The sequence below is a fragment of the Lepidochelys olivacea genome (genome assembly GCF_965140295.1).
Source record: "Lepidochelys olivacea isolate rLepOli2 genome assembly, chromosome: 2".
Taxonomy (NCBI): Eukaryota; Metazoa; Chordata; order Testudines; family Cheloniidae; genus Lepidochelys; species Lepidochelys olivacea.
Window position 1 is genome coordinate 1,552,327 of NC_140412.1, and position 26,085 is coordinate 1,578,411.

Genomic DNA, 26,085 nt, shown 5'->3' on the forward strand with positions numbered 1-26,085 from the left:
TCACCCTCCCAAAAGCAGGACCAACCCCTCTGGCCTTGGTCCCCTTTTCATTTTGATTTGTAAATGCTGCCATGATGCCTCATGGGCTTTGTAGTGCAGTTTTCTCATGTCCCCATTCTCCTCTCTGCGTCCAACTCCCAGGCTGGACTGTCCTCTTCATTATTTGCCACCCGACAGCTCTTTCCAGCATCCAAATGTCCTGCGACGCAAAGCCAAACACCTGGCCAAAATTTCAGGATCCTAGCTGGAAATGGAAACGTGTCAGTAATGATGCAGAAGAGCCCGAAGTGTGGAAGAGTTCAGAGACTGTAACCAAGCTGGAATCCTAGTTCCCTTCATCAGCCAGACTTGTGATCTTGCCAGGGAATGACTGTGTTCCCTGACTGGCATGGACTATATTTCCCTCCTTCCATTCTCTGTTGATAGAGTCCTGTGTCCGTCATTCCATTATTTTACCCAGGATCAGTGTCAGGTAACTGGCCTAAAGTTACCTAGGCCATCTTGTTTGCCCTGTTTGACAGGACATTGACTTTCCACAATCCTCTGGCCCCTGCCTAGTTTCCTACACTCTTATTACAAATGCACATGAGTGACCTTGAGAGTTCTTCAGCCATCTCTTAAATGAAACTCGTTGATGCAGATTACCTGCTTAGCAGATCCTGTTTGACATCCGCCTTAGTTCCTGTTGGACAAGAAAGTCTTTCATCCTCCTTGTAAGATATGAATATGGCTTCCAGCATGGTTCCAAACTCTGAACTCTTTCACACCTCTGGCTCTTCTGCATCATTACTGACAATTTTCCATCTCCACCTAGTCATGGGTTTTATTTGTGGTATATTTAAAACCTTCTTGTTCATTGTCTTTAACTCTACTGACCATAGACATTTCATTGCTACCTTCAGCTTCTTGTATCAATCGCTGGAGGCTTTTAACTTCTGCCCGGTACCCATTGCCCTCTGCCTCCCCTTTGGCAGATAATGGATTTGCTTTTCCTTCCTCATTGCCGCTTTCATGTCTCCTCTTAATCAAACGATTTTTAAGGAAAGCAGCTTTTTTTTTTGCTTTTTTTTTTGGCAACTGGGAAATTGTGGCTTTGGGACACCTAGAAAAGGTCCCTGATTTGGGTCCCATCTCTCCTGACATTCTTCTGCTAATCAGTTTTGCACCTAATACTCTTTAGCTTTGGGAAATGGGGCCCCTTTAAACGGTCTGATATGGATGTTACTAGCACGAAGAGGCAGGTGCAAAAAGTGACAAATTAACCTCTCCCATTGTGAATGTTCTTCAGCATGGAAGGCTCAGCAGACAGTAAATGGACTGAGTGAGCCAAAGCCATGCCAGCTGAGTAACCAGGTAACAACGTAACCCTTCCCCTTCCCCACTGCTGTCCTCCTTTTGTGTGATTGTTAACGGTGGTGCTTGGGGCACGTCTATAATTAGGCTGTAGTTTCCTTGTGGCAGACCCTGTGCCCTGGACTCCTGCTGTGGGTGCAGTAAAATGACTCTGTAATAATACTAACATGCAGGAGGTCTGGAAGCAAGACCTGTGAGTCAGCAGACCAGAGGGCGTTCCGCGAGTGGAGTTCCAAACACGCCTACAGCAAGAATGTGTGTGTTGAGCAGCCAGGTGTGCAGGGCGTTTCCCAAGGAAACATGATTAAGACTGTCGCTGTTGAGCGCACAGGTCACCCTGATGGCAGAGAGACATTTCTTCAGAGGGAGCCCAATGCACGTTGCACATCCTGACTCAGAGCTGCTAACTGGTCGCAGTTCTTCCAAAGGACTTGAACGTGTAACTCAGTCACACCAAATGGCCTGCTGGTGATGAATTCTGTCGGAGGCGGAGGTAAGTGCTGTCATAAAACTGAGCACAGAATAGGGAATGTGATGGGGAGCCAGCAGCGGGAACTTGTATCAGTGTGCTGCATTCCTCTAGACACCTGGGGGAAGGTGGGCTGCTGCCTCTGGCACCAAATGTGGGCAGGACCAGGGATAGGATACAGAGGGACCTAGACAAATTAGAGGATTGGGCCAAAAGAAATCTGACGAGGTTCAACAAGGACAGGGAGGGAGGGATAGCTCAGTGGTTTGAGCATTGGCCTGCTACACCCAGGGTTGTGAGTTCAATCCTTGAGGTGGCCATTTAGGGATCTGGGGCAAAAATTGTGGATTGGTCTTGCTTTGAGCAGGGGGTTAGACTAGATGACCTCCTGAGGTCCCTTCCAACCCTGATATTCTATGATTCTATGACAAGTGCAGAGTCCTGCACTTAGGATGGAAGAATCCCATGCACTGCTACAGACTAGGGACCGAATGGCTCAGCAGCAGTCCTGCAGAAAAGGACCTAGGGGTTACAGTGGATGAGAAGCTGGATAGGAGTCAACAGTGTGCCCTTGTTGCCAAGAAGGCCAATGGCATTTTGGGATTTGTAAGTAGGGGCATTGCCAGTAGATCGAGGGACGTGATCGTTCCCCTCTATTCGACATTGGTGAGGCCTCATCTGGAGTACTGTGTCCAGTTTTGGGCCCCACACTACAAGAAGGATGTGAAAAAATTGGAAAACGTCCAGCGGAGGGCAACAAAAATGATTAGGGGTCTGGAACACATGAGTTATGAGGAGAGGCTGAGGGAACTGAGATTGTTTAGTCTGCGGAAGAGAAGAATGAGGGGGGATTTGATATCTGCTTTCAACTACCTGAAAGGGGGTTCCAAAGAGGATGGATCTAGACTGTTCTCAGTGGTAGCAGATGACAGAACAAGGAATAATGGTCTCAAGTTGCAGTGGGGGAGGTCTAGGTTGGATATAAGGAAAAACTTTTTCACTAGGAGGGTGGTGAAGTACTGGAATGGGTTCCCTAGGGAGGTGGTGGAATCTCCTTCCTTAGAAGTTTTTGAGGTCACGTAGAGACTGTCCAGTATGACCAATGTACATGGCAGAGGGGCATTGCTGGCACATGATGGCATATATCACATTGGTAGATGTGCAGGTGAACGAGCCTCTGATAGTGTGGCTGATGTGATTAGGCCCTATGATGGTGTCCCCTGAATAGATATGTGGACACAGTTGGCAACAGGCTTTGTTGCAAGCATAGGTTCCTGGGTTAGTGGTTCTGTTGTGTTGTGTGTGGCTGCTGGTGAGTATTTGCTTCAGGCTGGGGGGCTGTCTGTAAGCAAGGACTGGCCTGTCTGCCAAGATCTGTGAGAGTGATGGGTCGTCCTTCAGGATAGGTTGTAGATCCTTGATGATGCGTTGGAGAGGTTTTAGTTGGGGGCTGAAGGTGACGGCTAGTGGCGTTCTGTTATTTTCTTTGTTGGGCCTGTCCTGTAGTAGGTGACTCTGGGTACTCTTCTGGCTCTGTCAATTTGTTTCTTCACTTCAGCAGGTGGGTATTGTAGTTGTAAGAAAGCTTGATAGAGATATTGTAGGTGTTTGTCTCTGTCTGAGGGGTTGGAGCAAATGCGGTTGTATCGTAGAGCTTGGCTGTAGACAATGGATCATGTGGTGTGGTCTGGGTGATGTTACGAATTATACCTGGTAGGACACGCACACAAATGCTATGAATTACAGCTGGTAGGACATGCACACAAATGCTACAAATTATACCTGATAGGTCATGTACAGTTCGAATCTAGGCTTAGGCATATAAACAAAGTCCATAACTGCAGAGTTCCCAAAAAAACACCAAGTCTATTACGCTCGAGCATGGTGCCCCCCCTGCTAGCCAGGAGAGGACCCCGAATACAGATTATACAAAGGTTATAGACTTCTTAGCAAAGCATGTTGCCCTCATGCATCGGAAACCTTAGCCAATAAACAAACCCTTTTCTTATCTACCACCTATCCCTGCTTGGTACATTCCTCATGCGAAACTAGTATGTTTAATTACACAGCATGGTCCTAAAGCGATGCATCAGTAACTTTTATTATCAGGATGGGAGGCCTCACATCAAAGGCCAGGAGATAGGGAGTTAGGGACAGACAAAGAACAGATACCGGGAGTCAAGGCAGGCTGGAGACAAGGAGGAGGATTTTCACAGGAATGCAGTATCTAAGGAACACTCCTCCTGGTGCATGATGTGCTTGCTTTTAGACAATGGTGGGCCCCAAACCAAAATGGAGTCACACGTGCTAACTTTTCCTTAACAGTGAAAGCTGGAGGCATGTAGGTAGGAATAGCGGGCAAGTTGACTATGTGGCTCCTATCTACTCCGTCCAGAGGCTGCTCCAGATTAGAAGGCAGAAAAAACAAACTCGGGACGACATGTTTACCAAGCTCACGCAGTCCTCCCGCACTGATAGGGCCCAGCTGAACGCGTGGAGGCAAACAATTGCGGAGTCGCATAAACCATTACATGAACACAAAGAGAGTAGGGACATGCGCGATGAGAGCAGGCAGGATGCTATGGTCAAGCTCATGGAGGAGCAAACTGACATGCTCCGCTGTATGGTGGATCTAATGCAGGAAAGGCAACAAGACCACAGACTGCCGCTGCAGCCCCTGTATAACTGCCCTCCCTCCTCCCCAGGTTCCATAGCCTCCTCACCCAGACGCCCAAGAATATGGGCGGGGAGGCTACAGGGACTCACACAGTCAACCCCAGAGGATTGCACAAGCAGCAGAAAACTGGCATATCTGAAATTTTGATTTGGTTTCTGGACTTGTCCTTCCCTCCTCCTCCACTGCGCCAGCACGCTTGCAAACGTCCAAACGCACATTCTACCACCATTCTGCACTTGCTCAGCCTATAGTTGAACAGCTCCTGACTACTGACCAGGCTGCTTCATGAGCCATGGCATTAAGGGGTGGGCTGGGTCCTCGAGGATCACTATAGGCATTTCAACATCCCCAACGGTTATTTTCTGGTCTGGGAAGTAAGTCCCTTCCTGCAGCTGTTCAAACAGACCAGAGTTCCTGAAGATGCGAGCGTCATGCACCTTTCCCAGCCATCCCACGCTGATGTCGGTGAAACGTCCCTTGTGATCCACCAGTGCTTGCAGCACCGTGCAAAAGTACCCCTTGCGGTTTATGTACTGGCCGTCCTGGTGTTCCGGGGCCAAGATAGGGATACGCGTTCCGTCTATCGCCCCGCCACAGTTAGGGAACCCCAGGGCATTAAAGCCATCCACAATGGTCTGCACATTTCCCAAAGTCACTACCCTTGATAGCAGCTGGTCAATGATTGCGCTGGCTACTTGCAGCACAGCAGCCCCCACAGTAGATTTGCCCACTCCAAACTGATTCCCGACTGACCGGTAGCTGTCTGGCGTTGCAAGCTTCCACAGGGCTATGGCCACTCGCTTCTCAGCTGTGAGGGCTGCTCTCATTTTGGTGTCTCTGTACTTCAGGGCAGGGGACAGCAAGTCACAAAGTTCCATGAAAGTGGCCCTACGTATATGAAAGTTTCGCAGCCTCTGGGAATCATCCCATACCCGCAACACTATGCGGTCCCACCAGTCTGTGCTTGTTTCCCGGGCCCAGAATCGGCATTCCACGGCATGAACCTGGCCCAACGCCACCATGATCTCCCAATCGCCACATGCCGTGCTTCTAGGAACGGCTGTGTCCATGTCCTCATCACTATCGTAATCGCGCTGTCGTCGCTTCCTCGCCCAGTTTCGCAGGTACTGCACATACGGCTGGATAACGCGCGAGGTATTTACAACGGTCACAACTGCAGCGGGGATCTGAGCGGGCTCCATGCTTGCCGCACTATGGCGCCTGCCCGGGTAATCCTGGAAAAAGGGCGCGAAACGTAGGAGAGCAGAGTGGCAGCAGAAGAGGTGCTGTTCGGTTCACGATAGCTGAAAAAGGTGGGAAATGGCTGTCTTCTGTAGCTTTCACGGAGGTGGGAGCCCAGGACGGACAACATGGAGAAGCTCGGTAGTGCGGCAAGAGTGGGAGAGCACAGTTGGCAGCGGAAGCGGTCAATGAGGAAGAGAAAGAGCAGATACTTATAGAGACTCCACAGAAAGACGAGAGTAAATGCGAGGTGGATTCATATTACCAGGAGAGAAGCGGTGCACCGTACTGCACCGTCTGCTGAAAGCCATACGGCGTCTGCAAGGCAAAAAGGTGCAAAACGATTGTCTGCCATAGCTTTCACGGCGGGAGGAGCAACTGACGGCACACACCCAGAAACACCCGCGAGAATGTTTTTGCCCCATCATGCCCTGGGAGCTTAACCCAGAATTCCAATGGGCGGCTGGGACTGCAGGAACTATGGGATAGCTACCCACAGTGCACCGCTCTGACATCTGATGCTAGCCTCGGAACTGTGGACGCACTCTGCCAAATTCACGCCCTTTAGTGGGGACACACAAGACCGAATGTATAAAATCGCTTCCGAAAATTCAAATAGAATAATTTTTAAATAATTTCATACTGTAGACATACCCTTAGCCTCTCTCTGCCTCTGTAACATGGGCTAATAGCGCTGCCCTGCCCCATAGGAGTGTGTGGGGAGAAACACATTAAGGGTTCTGAGGCCCTTGGGTACCTTGGTGACAAGAGCCTTAAAAAATCAAAATAAAGTGGGTGCTGAGTGGTGCTGGATCTAAGCGTTTCTGAGGATTAGCACTTGAACAAGAAGGGACATGATAAAATAACGAATGGGATATAGACAGGAGAGGGGCAGCTCTGGTTCTCCCCATCTCATAACAGAAGACAGCCGGGAGGGAATATGTAAAGGTGGCTAATTCCAAACTGATGAAAGGAAAGCTGTGTTCCCACATGCGATTAGCCTGTGGAACTCACTGCCACATGAAGCTGTTGAGGTCAAGAACTTAGCGTGATTCTGAAAAGGATTGGACACTTATAGGGATAGAGAGAATAGCCTGAGTGAAAGGAGTTGGTGCTAAGAAGGGTGAGGCCTCTCAGGGCTTCAGCCCTTCACTTGTGATTAGGGTCAGAAGGAGGCCGGCATGAGGAAGAATATCTTGGATTTCTTCCCCTGAGGCAACTGGGGCTGGTCTCTGTCAGAGACAGGAAACTGGGCTGACCCAGTCTGGCCATTCCTATGTCCGCTTCAGGGGGCTGCTGGGGCCACCCGGGAGGCCAAAAGGGCAGTTTTCCCTTGGCCCCACATTTTAGGGCCTCCCAACCGAGTGGTGTTGTGACCCTTGTGGCCAGGCTACACCTGAGTGGCGCTGCGATCTCACGTGCTGGGTCCCCGCCCCATGGTAATTATTTTGGCCTCAGTTTCAGATTGTTCCCTGGGCCCCCAGAAACCTCAGTGTGGCCGTGGGGCTAGCACGCTGCATCTCACCCCCAGCAGCTCCCTGCTGCTCCAGAATGGCTCTCGCAGCCCAGGGGCAGAAGGGGGAAGCCTGTTGATCTGCCCTTGGGTATGTAACCCCTGGGATCTGTACTGGCTGCCTGCGGGTGTCCGGCTTGGTTTTGGCTGCCAGAGCCCCTCCCCGGGCGGGGCACTGCCTGGCTGACATCTTGCCTCCCCTGTGCCCTCCGTTCCTCCCCACCTGCTGTTCTGATGCCAGTGCTGCAGGCGTGCACAGCGCTGTACAGTGACGGGAGAGCCGGAAGGGGAGGGGCGGTGGGCTCAGCACAGCACGGGCTGGGCAGGGACGAGAGCTGTGTGCACCCTGCAGCTGGACACCCCTCCAGAGGGGCGGCTGGGAGGTGCTCGGCCAGCGCTAACTGGGCCATGCTCCAGGCGCTGGGACATCCAGAGGAGCAAGGTCAGGCAGGCAGGAAGGAAACGCTGGGAGCAGTCGGCAGGGATGGAGCATAAGGAGTGGGAGGGGGCAGGGCTGCCAGTAGGAGCTGTGCTGTGCAGGACCCAGGGGGAGCAGCGTGGACTTGCTGCAAGAGGAGAAGAGACGGGGGGAGAAGGATCCTGGCACACCACAGGGCCAGTTTGGGGCAGGGTCGGTCAGAGCCATCCCTTGGCTGAGCTCCCACTGGAAGGGGCAGGAGCCTGGGCACTGCCTGCCAGCCCTGGGATGCACAAGGGCAGCAGGGAACGGTCCTGCATCACCCAGAAGATGGGCTGCATGGGCCCTAGCAGCTATGACCGTCTCTGCCCCCAATCCCTGTTCCGTGTCCTTGCCAGCTCTGGCTTAGGGAGCTGCTCACTGCCAAGGGGAAGGCTCAGCCTGGCCAGGGGAAGCAGTAGATAGACAGAGGGATGTTCATGCGGACAGACAGACAGAGAGCTCGGGGGTGGGGTGGGGGATGGATGGACAGGTAGATAGGGGCTGTGTATGGATGGACAGACAGAATGGGAAGAGGAGATGGACAGACAGGAGGGGGGAATGGACAGACAGAAGGGGTGTAGAGGGATGGACAGACAGAACGGGTGGGGGGAATGGACAGGCAGATGGATGAACTGTGAAATTATTGCTTTCCTTCTTGCTTCCCGCTGCTCCTGGTGAGCGTGGGTGGCCTGTCTTGGCACCGTGGCACATGGCGCCGTGCCTGGGCCGGCTGGGTTCTCGGAGGGTCACTTGCAATCACTGACCGACCTGATCTCTTTTCCAGACTGGTTGGGAGGCCCCATGGGAAGAGCTCCCTGGACACTGCAGCAGGACACAGGGGGATCCGGCAGGTGACGCTTTCATGTAGGTAAAAAGAAAAGGAGGACTTGTGGCACCTTAGAGACTAACCAATTTATTTAAGCATAAGCTTTCGTGAGCTACAGCTCACTTCATCACATGCATAAAGTGGAAAATACAGTGAGGAGATTTTATATACACAGAGAACATGAAACAATGGGTGTTACCATACACACTGTAACGAGAGTGATCAGGTAAGGTGAGCTCGGGGGGGGGGGGGGGGGAACTTTTGTAGTGATAATCAAGGTGGGCCATTTCCAGCAGTTGACAAGAACATGTCAGGAACAGTGCGGGGGCGGGGGGGGGGAATAAACATGGGGAAATAGTTTTACTTTATGTAATGACCCATCCACTCCCAGTCTCTATTCAAGCCTAAGTTAATTGTATCCAGTTTACAAATTAACTCCAATTCAGCAGTCTCTCGTTGGAGTCAGTTTCTGAAGTTTTTTTGTTGAAGAATTGCCACTTTTAAGTCTGTAATCGAGTGACCAGAGAGATTGAAATGTTCTCCGACTGGTTTTTGAATGTTATAATTCTTGACGACTGATCTGTCCATTTATTCTTTTACGTAGAGACTGTCCAGTTTGGCCAATGTACATGGCAGAGGGGCATTGCTGGCACATGATGGCATATATCACATTGGTAGATGTGCAGGTGAACGAGCCTCTGATAGTGTGGCTGATGTTATTAGGCCCTATGATGCTGTCCCCTGAATAGATATGTGGACACAGTTGGCAACGGGCTTTGTGGCAAGGATAAGTTCCTGGGTTAGTGGTTCTGTTGTGTGGTGTGTGGCTGCTGGTGAGTATTTGCTTCAGGCTGGGGGGCTGTCTGTAGGCAAGGACTGGCCTGTCTGCCAAGATCTGTGAGAGTGATGGGTCGTCCTTCAGGATAGGTTGTAGATCCTTGATGATGCGTTGGAGAGGTTTTAGTTGGGGGCTGAAGGTGACGGCTAGTGGCGTTCTGTTATTTTCTTTGTTGGGCCTGTTCTGTAGTAGGTGACTTCTGGGTACTCTTCTGGCTCTGTCAACCTGTTTCTTCACTTCAGCAGGTGGGTATTGTAGTTGTAAGAATGTTTGTTAGAGATCTTGTAGGTGTTTGTCTCCATCTGAGGGGTTGGAGCAAATGCGGTTTGTATCGTAGAGCTTGGCTGTAGACAATGGATCGTGTGGTGTGGTCTGGGTGATGTTACGAATTATATCTGATAGGACATGCACACAACTGCTATGAATTACACCTGGTAGGACATGCACACAAATGCTACGAATTATACCTAATAGGTCACACACAGTTCTAATCTAGGCTTAGGCATATAAACAAAGTCCACAACTGCAAAGTTCCCAAAAAAACCCAAGTTTATTATGCTCGAGCGTGGTGCCCCCCTGCTAGCCAGGAGAGGACCCCGAATACAGATTATACAAAGGTTATATACCTCTTAGCAAAGCATGTTGCCCTCGTGCATCGGAAACCTTAGCCAATAAACAAACCCTTTTCTTATCTACCACCTATCCCTGCTTGGTACATTCCTCATGCGAAACTAGTATGTTTAATTACACAGCATGGTCCTAAAGTGATGCATCAGTAACTTTTATTATCAGGATGGGAGGCCTCACATCAAAGGCCAGGAGATAGGGAGTTACGGACAGACAAAGAACAGATACCGGGAGTCAAGGCAGGCTGGAGACAAGGAGGAGGATTTTCACAGGAATGCAGTATCTAAGGAACACTCCTCCTGGTGCATGATGTGCTTGCTTTTAGACAATGGTGGGCCCCAAACCAAAATGGAGTCACATGTGCTAACTTTTCCTTAACAGTGAAAGCTGGAGGCATGTAGGTAGGAATAGCGGTCAGCAGGTTTCCGGTATAGGGTGATGTTTATGTTACCATTGTTTATTAGCACTGTAGTGTCCAGGAAGGGGATCTCTTGTGTGGACTGGTCCAGGCTGAGGTTGATGTTGGGATGGAAATTGTTGAAATCATGGTGGAATTCCTCAAGGGCTTCTTTTCCATGGGTCCAGATGATGAAGATGTCATCAATATAGCGCAAGTAGAGTAGGGGTATTAGGGGACGAGAGCTGAGGAACCGTTGTTCTAAGTCAGCCATAAAAATGTTGGCATACTGTGGGGCCATGCGGGTACCCATAGCAGTGCCACTGATTTGAAGGTATACATTGTCCCCAAATGTGAAATAGTTATGGGTGAGGACAAAGTCACAAAGTTCAGCCACCAGGTTTGCCGTGACATTGTCGGAGATAGTGTTCCTGATGGCTTGTAGTCCATCTTTGTGTGGAATGTTGGTGTAGAGAGCTTCTACATCCATAGTGGCCAGGATGGTGTTATCAGGAAGATCACCGATGGATTGAAGTTTCCTCAGGAAGTCAGTGGTGTCTCGAAGGTAGCTGGGAGTGCTGGTAGCGTAGGGCCTGAGGAGGGAGTCTACATAGCCAGACAATCCTGCTGTCAGGGTGCCAACGCCTGAAATGATGGGGCGCCCAGGATTTCCAGGTTTATGGATCTTGGGTAGCAGATAGAATACCCCAGGTCGGGATCCCAGGGGTGTGTCTGTGCGGATTTGTTCTTCTGCTTTTTCAGGGAGTTTCTTGAGCAGATGGTGTAGTTTCTTTTGGTAACTCTCAGTGGGATCAGAGGGTAATGGCTTGTAGAAAGTGGTGTTGGAGAGCTGCCGAGCAGCCTCTTGTTCATATTCCGACCTATTCATGATGACAACAGCACCTCCTTTGTCAGCCGAATTGGTTAGTCTCTAAGGTGCCACAAGTACTCCTTTTCTTTTTGCGAATACAGACTAACACGGCTGCTACTCTGAAAGATGTCAGAGTTGTTTCTGAGACTGTGGATGACCCATCATGTTCCGCACGGCTGAGGTTATGGGGCAAGTGATGCTGCTTTTCCACAATTTCAGCCCGTGCACGTCGGCAGAAGCACTCTATGTAGAAGTTCAGTCTGTTGTTTCGACCTTCAGGAGGCGTCCATCTAGAATCCTTCTTTTTGTAGGGAGGAAGCTTTCTGTGGATTAGAATGTTGTTCAGAGGTGTGTTGGAAATATTCCTTGAGTCAGAGGTGTCGAAAATAGGGATTCTAGGTCACCAGAGAACCGTATCATGTTCGTGGGGGTGGAGGGGCAGAAGGAGAGGCCCCGAGATAGGACAGATTCTTCTGCTGGGCTAAGAGTATAGTTGGATAGATTGACAATATTGCTGGGTGGGTTAAGGGAACCATTGCTGTGGCCTCTTGTGGCATGTAGAAGTTTAGATAGTTTAGTGTCTTTTTTTTTTTGTAGAGAAGCAAAGTGTGCATTGTAAATGGCTTGTCTAGTTTTAGTAAAGTCCAGCCACGAGGAAGTTTGTGTGGAAGGTTGGTTTTTTATGAGAGTATCCAGTTTTGAGAGCTCATTCTTAATCTTTCCCTGTTTGCTGTAGAGGATGTTGATCAGGTGATTCCGCAGTTTCTTTGAGAGCGTGTGGCACAAGCTGTCAGCACAGTCTGTGTGGTATGTAGATTGTAATGGATTTTTTACCTTCAGTCCTTTTGGTACGATGTCCATCTGTTTGTATTTGGAAAGGAAGATGATGTCTGTCTGTATCTGTATGAGTTTTTTCAAGACTACAAAAAGAAGGATTCTAGGTGGACTCCTCCTGAAGGTCGAAACAACAGACTGGACTTCTACATGGAGTGCTTCCACCGACGTGCACGGGCTGAAATTGTGGAAAAGCAGCATCACTTGCCCCATAACCTCAGCTGGGCGGAACAGAATGCCATCCGCAGCCTCAGAAACAACTCTGACATCATAATCAAAAAGGCTGACAAAGAAGGTGCTGTTGTCATCATGAATAGGTCGGAATATGAACAAGAGGCTGCTCGGCAGCTCTCCAACACCACTTTCTACAAGCCATTACCCTCTGATCCCACTGAGAGTTACCAAAAGAAACTACCGCATTTGCTCAAGAAACTCCCCGAAAAAGCACAAGATCAAATCCGCACAGACACACCCCTGGATCCCCGACCTGGGGTATTCTATCATCTCCCCATCATCTCAGGCATTGGCATCCTGACAGCAGGATTGTCTGGCTATGTAGACTCCCTCCTCAGGCCCTATGCTACCAGCACTCCCAGCTATCTTAGAGACACCACTGACTTCCTGAGGAAACTACAGTCCATCGGTGATCTTCCTGATAACACCATCCTGGCCACTATGGATGTAGAAGCCCTCTACACCAACATTCCACACAAAGATGGACTACAAGCCGTCAGGAATGGTATCCCCGATAATGTTACGGCAAACCTGGTGGCTGAACTTTGTGACTGTGTCCTCACCCATAACTATTTCACATTTGGGGACAATGTATACCTTCAAATCAGCAGCACTGCTATGGGTTCCCGCAGGGCCCCACAGTATGCCAACATTTTTATGGCTGATTTAGAACAACGCTTCCTCAGCTCTCGTCCCCTAACGCCCCTACTCTACTTGTGCTATATTGATGACATTTTCATCATCTGGACCCATGGAAAAGAAGCCCTTGAGGAATTCCACCATGATTTCAACAACTTCCATCCCACCATCAACCTCAGCCTGGACCAGTCCATACAAGAGATCCACTTCCTGGACACTATGGTGCTAATAAACGATGGTCACATAAACACCACCCTATACTGGAAACCTACCGACCGCTATTCCTACCTACATGCCTCCAGCTTTCATCCAGACCACACCACATGATCCATTGTCTACAGCCAAGCTCTACGATACAATCGCATTTGCTCCACCCCCTCAGACAGAGACAAACACCTACAAGATCTCTATCAAGCATTCTTACAACTACGATACCCACCTGCTGAAGTGAAGAAACAAACTGACAGACCCAGAAGAGTACCCAGAAATCACCTACCACAGGACAGGCCCAACAAAGAAAATAACAGAACGCCACTAGCCGTCACCTTCAGCCCCCAACTAAAACCTCTCCAACGCATCATCAAGGATCTACAACCTACCCTGAAGGACGACCCATCACTCTCACAGATCTTGGGAGACAGGCCAGTCCTTGCCTACAGACAGCCCCCCAGCCTGAAGCAAATACTCACCAGCAGCCACACACCACACAGCAGAACCACTAACCCAGGAACTTATCCTTGCAACAAAGCCCGTTGCCAACTGTACCCACATATCTATTCAGGGGACTCCATCACAGGGCCTAATCACATCAGCCACACTATCAGAGGCTCGTTCAGCTGCACATCCACCAATGTGATAGATGCCATCATGTGCCAGCAATGCCCCTCTGCCATGTACATTGGTCAAACTGGACAGTCTCTACGTAAAAGAATAAATGGACCCAAATCAGACATCAAGAATTATAACATTCAAAAACCAGTGGGAGAACACTTCAATCTCTCTGGTCACTGGATTACAGACTTAAAAGTGGGAATTCTTCAACAAAAAAACTTCAGAAACAGACTCCAACGAGAGAGACTGCTGAATTGGAATTAATTTGTAAACTGGGTACAATTAACTTAGGCTTGAATAGAGACTGGGAGTGGATGGGTCATTACACAAAGTACAACTATTTACCCTTGTTTATGCCCCCCTTATTCCCTCCCCCCCCCCCCACCGTTCCTCCAGTGTTCTTGTTAACTGCTGGAAATGGCCCACCTTGATTATCACTACAAAAGGTTCCCTCCCCCACTTCTGCTGGTAATAGCTCACCTTACCTGATCACTCTCGTTACAGTGTGTATGGTAACACCCATTGTTTCATGTTCTCTGTGTATATAAATCTCCTCACTGTATTTTCCACTGAATGCATCCGATGAAGTGAGCTGTAGCTCACGAAAGCTTCTGCTCAAATAAATTGGTTAGTCTCTAAGGTGCCACAAGTCCTCCTTTTCTTTTTGCGAATACAGACTAACACGGCTGCTACTCTGAAACCTTTCATGTAGGTGATGCTTTCAGCAGAGGGGAAAATGAAAGTGGCCCCCCAGGAGATTTCTCTCTTCTCCAGGTGCATGGATCCCGACTGGCACCGCTCGGGCAGGAAGCGCTGCGGGGAGGTCTCTGCGTTGGGGAGCCCTAGGTACAGATGTGCAGGGTCTGGGAGACACACTGCTGACTAAATCGCACTGGGTATCCCTGTGAAGCCAAGCCCCTGATCCCTGCTCAGAGCTTCCAGTACCAGCTGCCGGTGCCAGCCAAAGGCTGTGGCATGGTTGGTTCCAGGCTAGAGTGGGAGCAGGGCTGGCATTCCAGACACGCTTTCCTGAGCAGGCAAAACTGTTCAGCACAACCCCTCTTCCTGGGGCGTCAGACAGCGTCACCCACCAGACAGCCCTCACCTCCCCCCATGAGGCGGGGGAGCATGTCCGGCTCTGCACTGGGACAGACCCGAGACCAGCCAGAGAGCCCACAGTGCCTGCATTCCTGGCACCCCAGAGAGCGCCCTGGGCTGTAGGCTCATCTCTCGCTCTGGATTTAGCCAGAAAGTCTGTCCTGACCGAAGAACCGTCCCAGGGCCAGCTCTGTCTAAAGCCACCTGCTCCCACCCCACTGACGAACTGGCGTTTTCTGGTGGGAAACCGTTTTGTGGAACAGTCCTCGCCCGGCTCTGCACAAGACCTGGAGACGTCCCTCCTCATCCTGACTGAGAGCTGAGACCCAGCCCAGAGTGTCACCGCTCAGCCGCGTGGGTGCTCCCGGGCCATGCGGGTGCCAACATTCAGGAGATCCCGTTTCCCACAGCTGTGGTCAGACAACTAGACCACGCCTGCCTCGGTGGGCTCTGAGAGAAAGGGGGGAGGATGTGCTGGGGGCTGAACAGGGGACTGGGAGAGCTCAGCTGCAGCCCTGTCTCTGCCGCTGACTCGCCATGTGACCCTCGGCAAGTCACCATCCCGCCCTGTGCCTCAGTTTCCCCTCTGTCGAATGGGGAACATGTCACTGCTGGCCCTTCTCTGGCATGATGGGAGCCCTCCAGTACCTTCAGATTCCAGAGGGGTTTCCAGGCGTGCCCCATCCTTCTCACTGGAGGCTCTGGCTCTCCGTAGGGCTGTGCTAGCTTCTCCCTGTGAAACAGACAGTGCGGGGAGGAGCGGGGCAGAGGCAGCTCCTGCCCCAGGGGCTCAGAGGTGGAGCAGAGGAAGGTGCTTGCTAGGGCGGCTCAGATGTGATTTCCTCTGGTGGCGGAGGCTCCCCTCTGCCAGTTTCCTTCCTGCCCTGCTGCTAGCCCACGATGCTGCAAAGCGTCAGTCAGGCTGCACGGAGGCCGAATCGGGCCCTGCCGCCAGCAAAGGGGGACATGCCCCCCCCACTCCCTGCCCCTTCCTTCCACCTGCCTCCTCCCCCCGGCGCTCCCACAGCCAGCCCAGAACCCTGGGCCAAGGAGGCGAGGGTGTGACTGCCTGCAGGGCAGCTGGGGGATGAGTGGGGACACCCAGAGCCCAGGAAATGGGGGGCACCCAGAGGCCCTGGCAGGGGGAGGTTGCAGGGAGTCCCTGGAATGGAGGGGCTGGGAAGGGGGTGCGCAGGGAGTTTATGGGAGACTCTGGGCCGCAAGGAGCCCCCGGGGGTGTGATGGGCTGGGCCTGGAGAAGGAAGGAAGTGGGCGGTCCCCCCACGCACAGAAACCTTCATCGCAAATTACCGCACAGGCCACCCCCAAGGGCCAGGGCGTGACCCCAGCCAGTGGGCCGTCCCCTCCCCACTCTGACACCCTCACCGCCCCAGAGCGCTGCAGCCCCTCCGCTCCCCTGCCCCCCCGTCCCAGCCCCCTCCCCCCAGTGCTGACAGCCGGGGTGTCTGCGGCTGGGGAGGGGCTCGTTCGGCCGCGGGAGGCAGGGGTCCCCCCATCCGGGGGCAAGCAGAGGCCAGGTACAGCTGGGTGGTTTCACTTTCCCCATTAACTTCCCTCGGGGCTTTCCAGTGACCTTCGCTGCCCCGGGCATTGCCCGGGTCTGTACAGGGAAGCCGGGGAGGGGGCTGCTGGGGAGAGGGGCTGGAGGGGACTGCGGGGGGCAGGAGCTGGGGCGGGGGGCTGCCCGGCCCCGCTCCTCTCCCGGGGGGAGAACCGGCCAGGGGCGGTGGCTGTGGGAGGTGTGTGGGGCAGAGGCGGGACCCGTCCCGGCTCCGCGCTGCACACGGACCAGCCCGGCTGCTGAGGGACATTCCCCAGCCCCTGACTTCAATCCCCCCCCCCGCCCCCCAGGGCTAACGGGCCGGGGGAACCGGGCGCCCGCACACCCGGCTCAGCCCGGACCAGCCGCCCGGCCATCGTGCCAGGCTTTAAACACCTTCCAGGTCGCAGCCCGGTCTGCGGTCCCAGCATCGCCACACAGCCCCCCAGCGCCCCGGCCCCGCAGGGACCCCCAGGCAGGGGCCCGGCTGACTGGCTGAGAGCCAGGGGCTCTGCACGGCGCTCCTGGGCGCTAATCCGGGCTCTGCGCAGGCTCGCTGTGTGGCTGAGTCCACCCCCACCCCTGCCTCAGTTTCCCCATCTGGGCAATGACGCGCCCCGCTCCGGGGAGCGAGGAGGGTTAGGGAGCGCACAGAAGGAAAAGCTCAGAGCCCTGGGACTGCCCCTGCCGAGGTCCGGGCTGCGCCCCCCGCCCAGTCCTGCCCCCCGGGCGGCGCCCGGCACAACGAGTGTGCGACTGCGGGGTAAGAGACAGCCCTGGCCAGGGGCTTGTTGCCGGGAGGGGGCACGGAGAGGCTCCTGCGCGGTGCTGGGGGGCCCGGGCGGGGTCATGCTGTGCCGGGGAGGGGGGGCACGGACGGGACCTCCTGGGTCCCCCAGGCTGCGGCTCCTTTAAGCGCTCGGGGCGGGGGCTCCGGCCAGGTAGGGCTGCTTTCGCTTTCAGCCCGGCTCGCTCCCCAGCCGCTCTCGGGCCGGTGGGCTCCGGGGCGGGGCCGGCAGCTGCCTGGGGGGGTTTCTCGGACCGGCCAGGTGGCAGGTGGCTGCTTCTGACGGCGGCCAATGGGGAGGCGCCAGGTCAGTGCCCAGGGCATCTGTACTGGGAGGGGGGCAAGGACACCCCAAGGTCACACGGCGCTGGAACCCAGGCGTCCCGGCCCCCCTGTAACCACTAGATCCCACTCCTCTCCCAGGACCAGGGAGAGAACCCAGAAGTCCTGGATCCCAGCCCCCCGCTCTAACCACTAGATCCCACTCCCCTCCCAGGGCTGGAGAGAGAACCCAGGAGTCCTGGATCCCAGCCCCCCCGCTCTAACCACTAGATCCCACTCCCCTCCCAGGGCTGGAGAGAGAACCCAGGAGTCCTGGCTCCCAGCCCCCTGCTCTAACCACTTGTCATGGAGTGTGGGAGAGTTCAGGCCCTGCACCCCTCTTCCTGGGATTCACCGAGACTCTCAGCCAGCCAGTAAAACGGAAGGTTTATTGGACAGTAGGAACACAGTCTAACACAGAGCTTGTGGGTACAACCAGGACCCCTCAGTCAAGTCCTTCTGGGGGAGCGGGGAGCTTAGACCCCAGCCTTGGGGTTTCCTGCTTTCCACACCCAGCACAAAACTGAAACCAAACACACACACACCCAGCAGGCTCTCTCCTGCAGCTTTTGTCCAGTTTCCCCGGCAGAGGTGTTACCTCCCCCTCCCGGCTCAGGTTACAGGCTCTCAGGTCTCGCATCCCCAGTGAAACTCCCCTGCCACATTCCCAGGTCAACACTCCCCTCTTCCTGCTGCGTCACACCACTGGACCCCACTCCCCTCCCAGGGCTGGAGAGAGAACCCAGGAGTCCTGGCTCCCAGTCTCCTGCTCTAACCACTGAACCTCATCCCCTCCCAAGGCTGGAGAGAGAGCCCAGGAGTCCTGACTCCCAGCCCCCTGCTCTAACCACTGGACCCCACTCTCCTCCCAGGGCTGGAGAAAGAACCCAGGAGTCCTGGCTCCCTGCTGCCTGCATGATGCCTGCAACTCGGTGGCCCCCTGAAATGACAATGTGGAGGGGCAACCACTGAGTTACACTGACAGGGACAGGTTAGCAGGGCCCCCGTGTTGCCGGGGAGAGGAGGGCGAGCGGGGGCTGGATCAGGGGCAGGTGGCTCAGGAAGCAGGGTGAGCAGGTGAGGGTGATGGAGTGGGGCCAAGGGTAGGCAAGGAGAGGGGCGGGGGCCAAGTTGGACTGAGGGTGGGGCAGGGAAGGACTCAGGAAGCCAGGCTGGCAGGAGAGCCCAGGCAGGGGCATGGGACCGGGCATGGGGGAGGGAGACGCAAACTGTCCCTGAGGCCAGACGGGCTGGTGCACTGGGGTAATGCTGACAGACCCCGGTTGTCGGCGGGCTGGATCGAATCTGGGGCCTCGGGAGCTTAGTGCATGAGCCTCTACAGAATGAGCTAAAAGCTGACCGTAGACGAGCAGACTCATTTTATCGCTCAGTGTGAGCTTGTGAAATGTGAAATTGCAGAACTACTAACTGTCATCTGTAACCTGCCCTTAAAATCCGCTTCTGCACCAAATGACTGGAGATAGCTACGGTGACACCAATGTTTAAAAAGGGCCCCAGAGGTGACCCTGGCAACTACAGGCCGGTGAGCCTGACTTCAGCACTAGGCAAATTGGTTGAAACTATCATAAAGAACAAAACTGTCAGACACATAGTTGAACATAATTTGTTGGGAAATAGTCAACATGGTTTTTGTAAAGGGAAATCCTGCCTCCCCAATCTACTAGAATTCTTTGAGGGAGTCAACAAGCATGTGGACAAAGGCGATCCAGTGGATATAGTGTACTTAGATTTTCAGGTCTCAGAGTAGCAGCCGTGTTAGTCTATATCCACAAAAAGAACAGGAGGACTTGTGGCACCTTAGAGACTAACCAATTTATTTGAGCATGAGCTTTCGTGAGCTACAGCTCACTTCATCAGATGCATTCAGTGGAAAATACAGTGAGGAGATTTATATACACAGAGAACATGAAACAATGGGTGTTACCATACACACTGTAACGAGAGTGATCAGGTAAGGTGAGCTATTACCAGCAGGGGGCAGGGGGGAACAAAAAAAACCTTTTGTAGTGATAATCAAGGTGGGCCATTTCCAGCAGTTGACAAGAACATGTCAGGAACAGTGCGGGGGCGGGGGGGGGAATAAACATGGGGAAATAGTTTTACTTTGTGTAATGACCCATCCACTCCCAGTCTCTATTCAAGCCTAAATTAATTGTATCCAGTTTACAAATTAATTCCAATTCAACAGTCTCTCGTTGGAGTCTGTTTGTGAAGTTTTTTTGTTGAAGAATTCCCACTTTTAGGTCTGTAATCGAGTGACCAGAGAGATTGAAATGTTCTCCCACTGGTTTTTGAATGTTATAATTCTTGACGTCTGATTTGGGTCCATTTATTCTTTTACGTAGAGACTGTCCAGTTTGGCCAATGTACATGGCAGAGGGGCATTGCTGGCACATGATGGCATATATCACATTGGTAGATGTGCAGGTGAACGAGCCTCTGATAGTGTGGCTGATGTGATTAGGCCCTGTGATGGTGTCCCCTGAATAGATATGTGGACACAGTTGGCAACAGGCTTTGTTGCAGGGATTGGTTCCTGGGTTGGTGTTTTTGTTGTGTGGTTGCTGGTGAGTATTTGCTTCAGGTTGGGGGCTGTCTGTAAGCGAGGACTGGCCCATGTCCCAAATTCTGTGAGAGTGATGGATCGTCCTTCAGGATAGGTTGTAGATCCTTGATGATGTGTTGGAGAGGTTTTAGTTGGGGGCTGAAGGTGACGGCGAGTGGCGTTCTGTTATTTTCTTTGTTGGGCCTGTCCTGTAGTAGGTGACTTCTGGGTACTCTTCTGGCTCTGTCAATCTGTTTCTTCACTTCAGCAGGTGGGTATTGTAGTTGTAAGAATGCTTGATAGAGATCTTGTAGGCGTTCGTCTCTTTCTGAAGGGTTGGAGCAAATGCAGTTGTATCGTAGAGCTTGGCTGTAGAGAAAGGATCGTGTGGTGAGGTCTGGATGAAAGCTGGAGGCATGTAGGTAAGTATAGCGGTCAGTAGGTTTCTGGTATAGGGAAAGCCTTTGACAAGGTCCCTCACCAAAGGCTCCTAAGCAAAGTAAACTGTCATGGGATAAGAGGGAAGGTCCTCTCATGGATTGGTAACTGGTTAAAAAAGTATGAAACAAAGGGTTGGAATAAATGTCCGTTTTGAGAATTGAGAGAGGTAAATAGTGGTGTCCCCCAAGGGGCTGTACTGGGCCCAGTCCTATTTAACATATTCATAAATGATCTGGGAAAAGGGGTAAACAGTGAGGTGGCAAAATTTGAAGATGATACAAAACTACTCAAGATAGTTAAGTCCCAGGCAGACTGCGAAGAGCTACAAAAGGATCTCACAAAACTGGGTGACTGGGCAACAAAATGGCAGATGAAATTCAGTGTTGATAAATGCAAAGTAATGCACATTGGAAAATATATAATCCTAACTATACCTATACAATGATGGGGTCTAAATTAGCTGTTACCACTCAAGAAAGATCTCGGAGTCATTGTGGAGAGTTCTCTGAAAACATCCGCTCAATGGGCAGCTGCAGCCAAAAAAGTGAATAGAATGTTGGGAATCGTTGGGAAAGGGATTGAGAATAAGACAGAAAATATCATGTTGCCTCTATATAAATCCATGGTACGCCCACACCTTGAATACTGTGTGCAGATGGAGTCGCCCCTTCTCAAAAAAGATATATTGGAATTGGAAAAGGGACAGAGAAGGGCAACAAAAATGATGAGAGGTATAGAACGGTTTCCGTCTGAGGCGAGATTAATAAGATTGGGACTTTTTAGCTTGGAAAAGAGGCGACTAAGGGGGAATATGATCAAGGTCTATAAAATCAAGAGTGGTGTAGAGAAAGTGAATAAGGAAGTGTTATTTACTCCTTTTCATAATACAAGAACAAGGAGCCACCAAATGAAATTAACAGGCAGCAGCTTTAAAACAAACACAAGAAAGTATTTTTTCCACGCAACGCACTGTTAACCTGTGGAACGCCTTGCCAGAGGGTGTTGTGAAGGCCAGTACTATAATGGGGTTCAATAGGGAGCTAGATAGATTCATGGAGGATAGGTCCATCAAAGGCTATTAGCCAGGATGGGCAGGGATGGTATCCCTAGCCTCTGCTTGCCAGAAGCTGGGAATGGGTGACAGGGGATGGATTACTTGGTGATTCCCTTTTCTGTTCATTCCCCCTGGGGCCCCTGGCACTGGCCACTGTTGGCAGACAGGAGACTGGGCTGGATGGACCTTTGCTCTGACCCAGCCTGGCCGTTCCTATGTTCTCTCTCTAAGGGGTCTCTGTCCCCACTAGTGGGGACAGAGCACCACACCCAGGAGGTCTGTGGGCGACACCAGGGAGCCTAGCACACACAGCATGTAATGTTCCTCTGTGCCTGGGTCCTGGTCCGCTCCGAATCCCCACCAGTCCCTCCCTGCAGCTTGTCCACAGGCTCTGTCCAGGGAGGGGGTTGTCCCAAGCCCCGTCTGCAGGCTCCGTCCAGGGGTGGGGGTGTCTTGGGCCCCATTTCCAGGCTCTGTCCTGGCGGGACCGAGGCCCTGCGCTGCCGGACTCTGCTCCTGGGGGAGCTGCTGCAAACCCCCATTCAGAGGAGGCAGCTCTGGCCGGCTGGTCGGTGAACCCACCAGGGGGTGTCTGGGGTCATCAGCCCGCCCAGCCTGGCAAGGCCTGCCCCAGGTAACCAGCAGGGTCAGATGCCAATGTCCAAACCACTCACCCAGGGGCGTGGGGCTGACCCCCCGTACACCGCCTGTCCCCGGTGATGCCTGGCACCCGCCAGGCAGTGCTGACTTCAGCCCGTTCTCTCCCTTCAGCACCTCCCGGGACGCGAAGCCGGCCGGGATCAGCCGCTCCTCCCGCCCTGCAGGACCCCCGGGCCGGGCATTGGGACCCCCGGGGCGTGGCGAGGTGTGACCGGAGCTCCCAGGAAGCCCCCGGGTGGAGCAGTAACGCCCGGGCTCCCCGGCCCCTGGTGCCGTGCAGCATGGTCCTGCGGGAGTCTCCGTTCGCGAACCGGTTCCTGAGCGGCCTGTACAGCCTGGGACAGTACCTGCTCTTCCCCAGCTACTGGGCCGCTGACTGCCTCCTCGACCTCAGAGAGACCACGGCGGAGCAGCAGCAGAACCGGTGCCGGCCCTGCCCCCTGCGGGCACTGGTCACCGGCCCCTTGCTGCTGCTGCTCCTTCTCCTCTCCATGCCAGTCGCCCTCCTGGGCCTGCTGCTGTGGCTGCCGCTGCAGGCTGCCCGCAGGCCCTTCACCTACAAACACACCACGCCCTCGCGCCACCCAGAGCCGTGGGAGCTGCCGGGCACGGGCAAGGCCTTCAGCTTCGTCAGCGCCAACGTGTGCCTCCTGCCCGACGGCCTGGCCAAGTTCAGCAACCTGGGACAGATGAAGCAGCGCGTGGCCCGCATCGGCCAGCGCCTCACGCAGGGGGAGGCCAGTGCCAGCCCCAGGAGCAGCCAGTTCCTGCTGCCCACCAAGTACGGGACCACCATGTCCAGCCCACGGCGGTCGGGGAGCAGGGCCCGCTGCCCTGACGCCAGCGTGGCGGTCGAGATCCCGGACGGGCAGGGAGGGGCTGGGCCTGGGGAGATCTCGGCGCCCTTCCCGCCGGACGTGGACTTCCTTTGCCTGCAGGAGGTGTTCGACCAGCGAGCGGGCGCCCGCCTCTGCCAGCTGCTGAGCCCCTTCTACGAGCACATCGTGTACGACGTGGGCACCTGCGGGCTGCCTGGGTGTTGTACTCTCAAGGTCTTCAACAGCGGGCTCTTCCTGGCCAGCCGCTACCCCGTGCTGGCTGCCCAGTACCACTGCTACCCCAACGGCACTGGCGAGGACGCGCTGTCCGCCAAGGGGCTGCTCTCCGTGCAGGTGAGGAGCTGCCCCAGCTGCGGGGAGCCCAGGGCCCTCTACCCTCCTGGGCCTGGCGTGGCCTCTCCCCGGCCAGCCTGACGGGGTCGCTGCAGGGCGGCGTGGGGCATTCCCTCCCGGCCCTGCTCAGGGCAATGCTGCATCCGCGTACGAGCCACCGCTCCCTGCAGGGGCGCTGGGCCTATGTGGGCAGAGGTGGGCCTGGGTGGCGGAGCGGGTTACAGCAGGGGACTGGAAGTCAGGACTCCTGGGGTCTCCTCCCGGGTCTACCCTGGACTCCCCAAGTGACCCTGGGCCCTCTCCCTTTTCCCCGTGTGTCCCGGCCTCCCAGCTGTGGGGAGGCCCTGAGTCTGAGCCCCCTGCGTGCAGGGGATTGGTTACCCTGGGGCCCCCTGCACCCCACGGGCAGAGGAGGGACGATGCCCCGCACCATCAGCCTAGCCCCATCTTGACGGGTTAACAGCTCCGGGAGCCCTGGCCGGGGAGTGGGTGTCTGCAGCCCAGGCAGGGACAGGGCCTGGGGGGAACAGGCGCTTTGGGGACAGCCCTGCTGGGAGAGCAGTGAGAGCCCTTGGCAGTGGGGCTGGGAGCCAGCAGGTTGGCTGCAGGGGGCTCAGCCTCTGACAACAGGCCACTCGCTGTTGTCCGACCCCGCTGCTGCCCCAGCCACTTGCTGCCCCTTAGCCAGGCCTGGAAACGCCTGCCCCAGCAGTGACCCCAGCATGGGGTGGAAACTGCTCTGTCTGTCCAGGGCTTTGCCTCCTCCCAGCGCTGGGAAGTCACCCAGGGTGTGTCGCCCGGCCCTGCAGCAGCCTCCCGGCGGGGCAGAGTGGGGCTGGCAGGGCTCGTGCGAGTGCTCACAACCAGCCGTGTGGACATGGCTGGGGCTGGAGCTCGGGCTCTGACACCGGGGGCGAGCCGGCCCTGCGCTGGGGGCTCACCGCTGCAGGCTGTCTAGATGTACCCCTGGGAGCCGGGCTGCCACCCCACAACCTGCTGGGACCCCAGCCAGACAATAAGGGCTGAATCCAGGGCACCCATGGGGTGACGGACACGTGGGCCCATGAACCACGTGGGGGTCATCTCCTCCCAGCTCCCAGCCATGCCCTGCACTGACGGCTGAAACTGACCCTCCTTCCCCACGGCTCTGACCGTCGCCCTGGCCAAACGCCTGCACCCCCACCCCTCCCCACGATGGGGCCGGTGCTGTGTGGGGCCCCGGCCCCGGCAGTGGCCTTCCAGCTTGTAACTGGCAACGTTTCCATGTGCACCTGCTAGGTGCAGCTGGGGGAAGCCCAAGGGCAGAGGATAGTGGGCTACCTGAACTGCACCCACCTGCACGCTCCAGCCGGTGAGTGTTGGGAGGGGGCACTCTTGCCCACCGGGGCTGGGGAGGGAGAACAGCTCGTCCAGATGCCCCCCTTCCCCGTTCTACTCCTGGGAGCAGCCCAGCCGCTGACCCTGCCACGGCTCCTGGAGCGGGCTTGGTGCTGGGGCTGCATTGGCACCTGGGCCCCGGCTCCCTCTGCTTGCCTCCCCAGCCCCGCCCCGCAGGGCCCCGCGAGCGAGGAGGGGACACCTGTCCCCTGGACTGGGCTGAGGTCCAGTGCCGACCCTCCAGCCAAGGGCCAAGTCTCCTCTGCCCCACAGTCTGCAGTGGCAGGGCAGGGGACCCCGTGTGGGTGGGGGGCACTTGCTTCCGGCCCTGGGGCTCCTGGCTCCGTGGCTGTGCGATCCCTGGTGGGGAGCCCCGCAGGGATTGGATGTGGGGTGCAGCCGGTAACAGAGTAGGGTTGCCAGGTGTCTGGGTTTTAACTGGAAAGTCCAGTCTAAAAGGGAACCTGGTGGTGCCGGTCAGCAGTGCTGCCCGGACACTAAAAGTCCAGTTACCAGGGGGCGGGAAGAGCACCTGGGGCCTGGAGGAGCCCTGAGCACTCAGCAATGGCTCCGGAGGGTCCGCTGTCCTGCCCCGAGCGCAGCTCTCCCTCCCCTCCCCCCACTGCCCCACTCAGCCCCCACCCCCGGAGCACGGCTCTCCCTCCCCTCCCCTCCCCCGCCCTGCCCCACTCAGCCCCCACCCCCGGAGCGCGGCTCCCCCTCCCTTCCCCCCACTGCCCCACTCAGCCCCCACCCCCGGAGCACTGCTCTCCCTCCCCTCCTCTCCCCTCCCCTGCCCCACTCCCCCCGTCACAGAGGTTGGAGGAGTCAGGGCCCTGCACCCCCACTTCCTGCAATTCCCCGTGACTCTCAGCCAGCCAGTTGAGCAGAAGGTTTATTAGACGACAGGAACACAGTCCAAACAGAGCTTGTAGGTACAAACAGGACCCCTCAGTCAGGTCCCTCTGGGGGGCAGAGCTTAGACCCCAGCCCTGGGACTCCCTCTGTTTCCCTAGACTGATCCAAACTGAAACCCCCTCCAGCCGTCTCAGCCAGCCACCCCCCAGCTCCTCCTCCAGCCTTTGTCCAATTTCCCGGGCAGAAGGTGTCACCTGGCCCCACCCCCCTCCTGGCTCAGGTATCATCCCTCAAGTGAAGTCACCCCCTGCTACCCCATCCCCATTGCAGACAGTCCCAGTAAAACTCCCCTGCGACATCCCCAGGTCAACACTCCCCC

At 54.8% G+C, this 26,085-nt stretch overlaps 2 protein-coding genes across 5 annotated transcripts in view; one reads left to right on the top strand and one right to left on the bottom strand.

Annotated features, from left to right (window-relative positions):
- The first annotated feature begins 1,634 nt into the window (after window positions 1–1,634).
- LOC311517069 (sphingomyelin phosphodiesterase 5-like) overlaps window positions 1,635–26,085 on the top strand; it is a 35,054-nt gene continuing 10,603 nt past the window's right edge. Inside the window, exons 1-3 of one of the 4 annotated variants that reach the window (XM_084621633.1) lie at window positions 1,635–1,846; window positions 22,411–23,471; window positions 24,750–24,822. In XM_084621633.1, coding sequence (XP_084477759.1) covers window positions 1,825–1,846; window positions 22,411–23,471; window positions 24,750–24,822 — 1,156 coding nt within the window. In that variant the 5' untranslated portion in view covers window positions 1,635–1,824. Of the gene's footprint in view, window positions 1,847–16,313; window positions 16,448–16,837; window positions 17,234–17,439; window positions 17,565–22,410; window positions 23,472–24,749; window positions 24,823–26,085 lie in introns of those variants that run through there. The other 3 variants (XM_084621636.1, XM_084621634.1, XM_084621635.1) reach the window with 3 other exon arrangements.
- On the bottom strand, window positions 3,372–5,961 carry LOC311515640 (uncharacterized protein; the record flags this gene model as incomplete). Its single annotated transcript, XM_084618876.1, has 2 exons — window positions 4,906–5,961; window positions 3,372–3,532 (listed from the first exon to the last, which is right to left on the bottom strand). Exons 1-2 carry the CDS (start codon window positions 5,699–5,701, stop codon window positions 3,372–3,374), a joined length of 957 nt encoding a protein of 318 aa, XP_084475002.1. The 5' UTR covers window positions 5,702–5,961.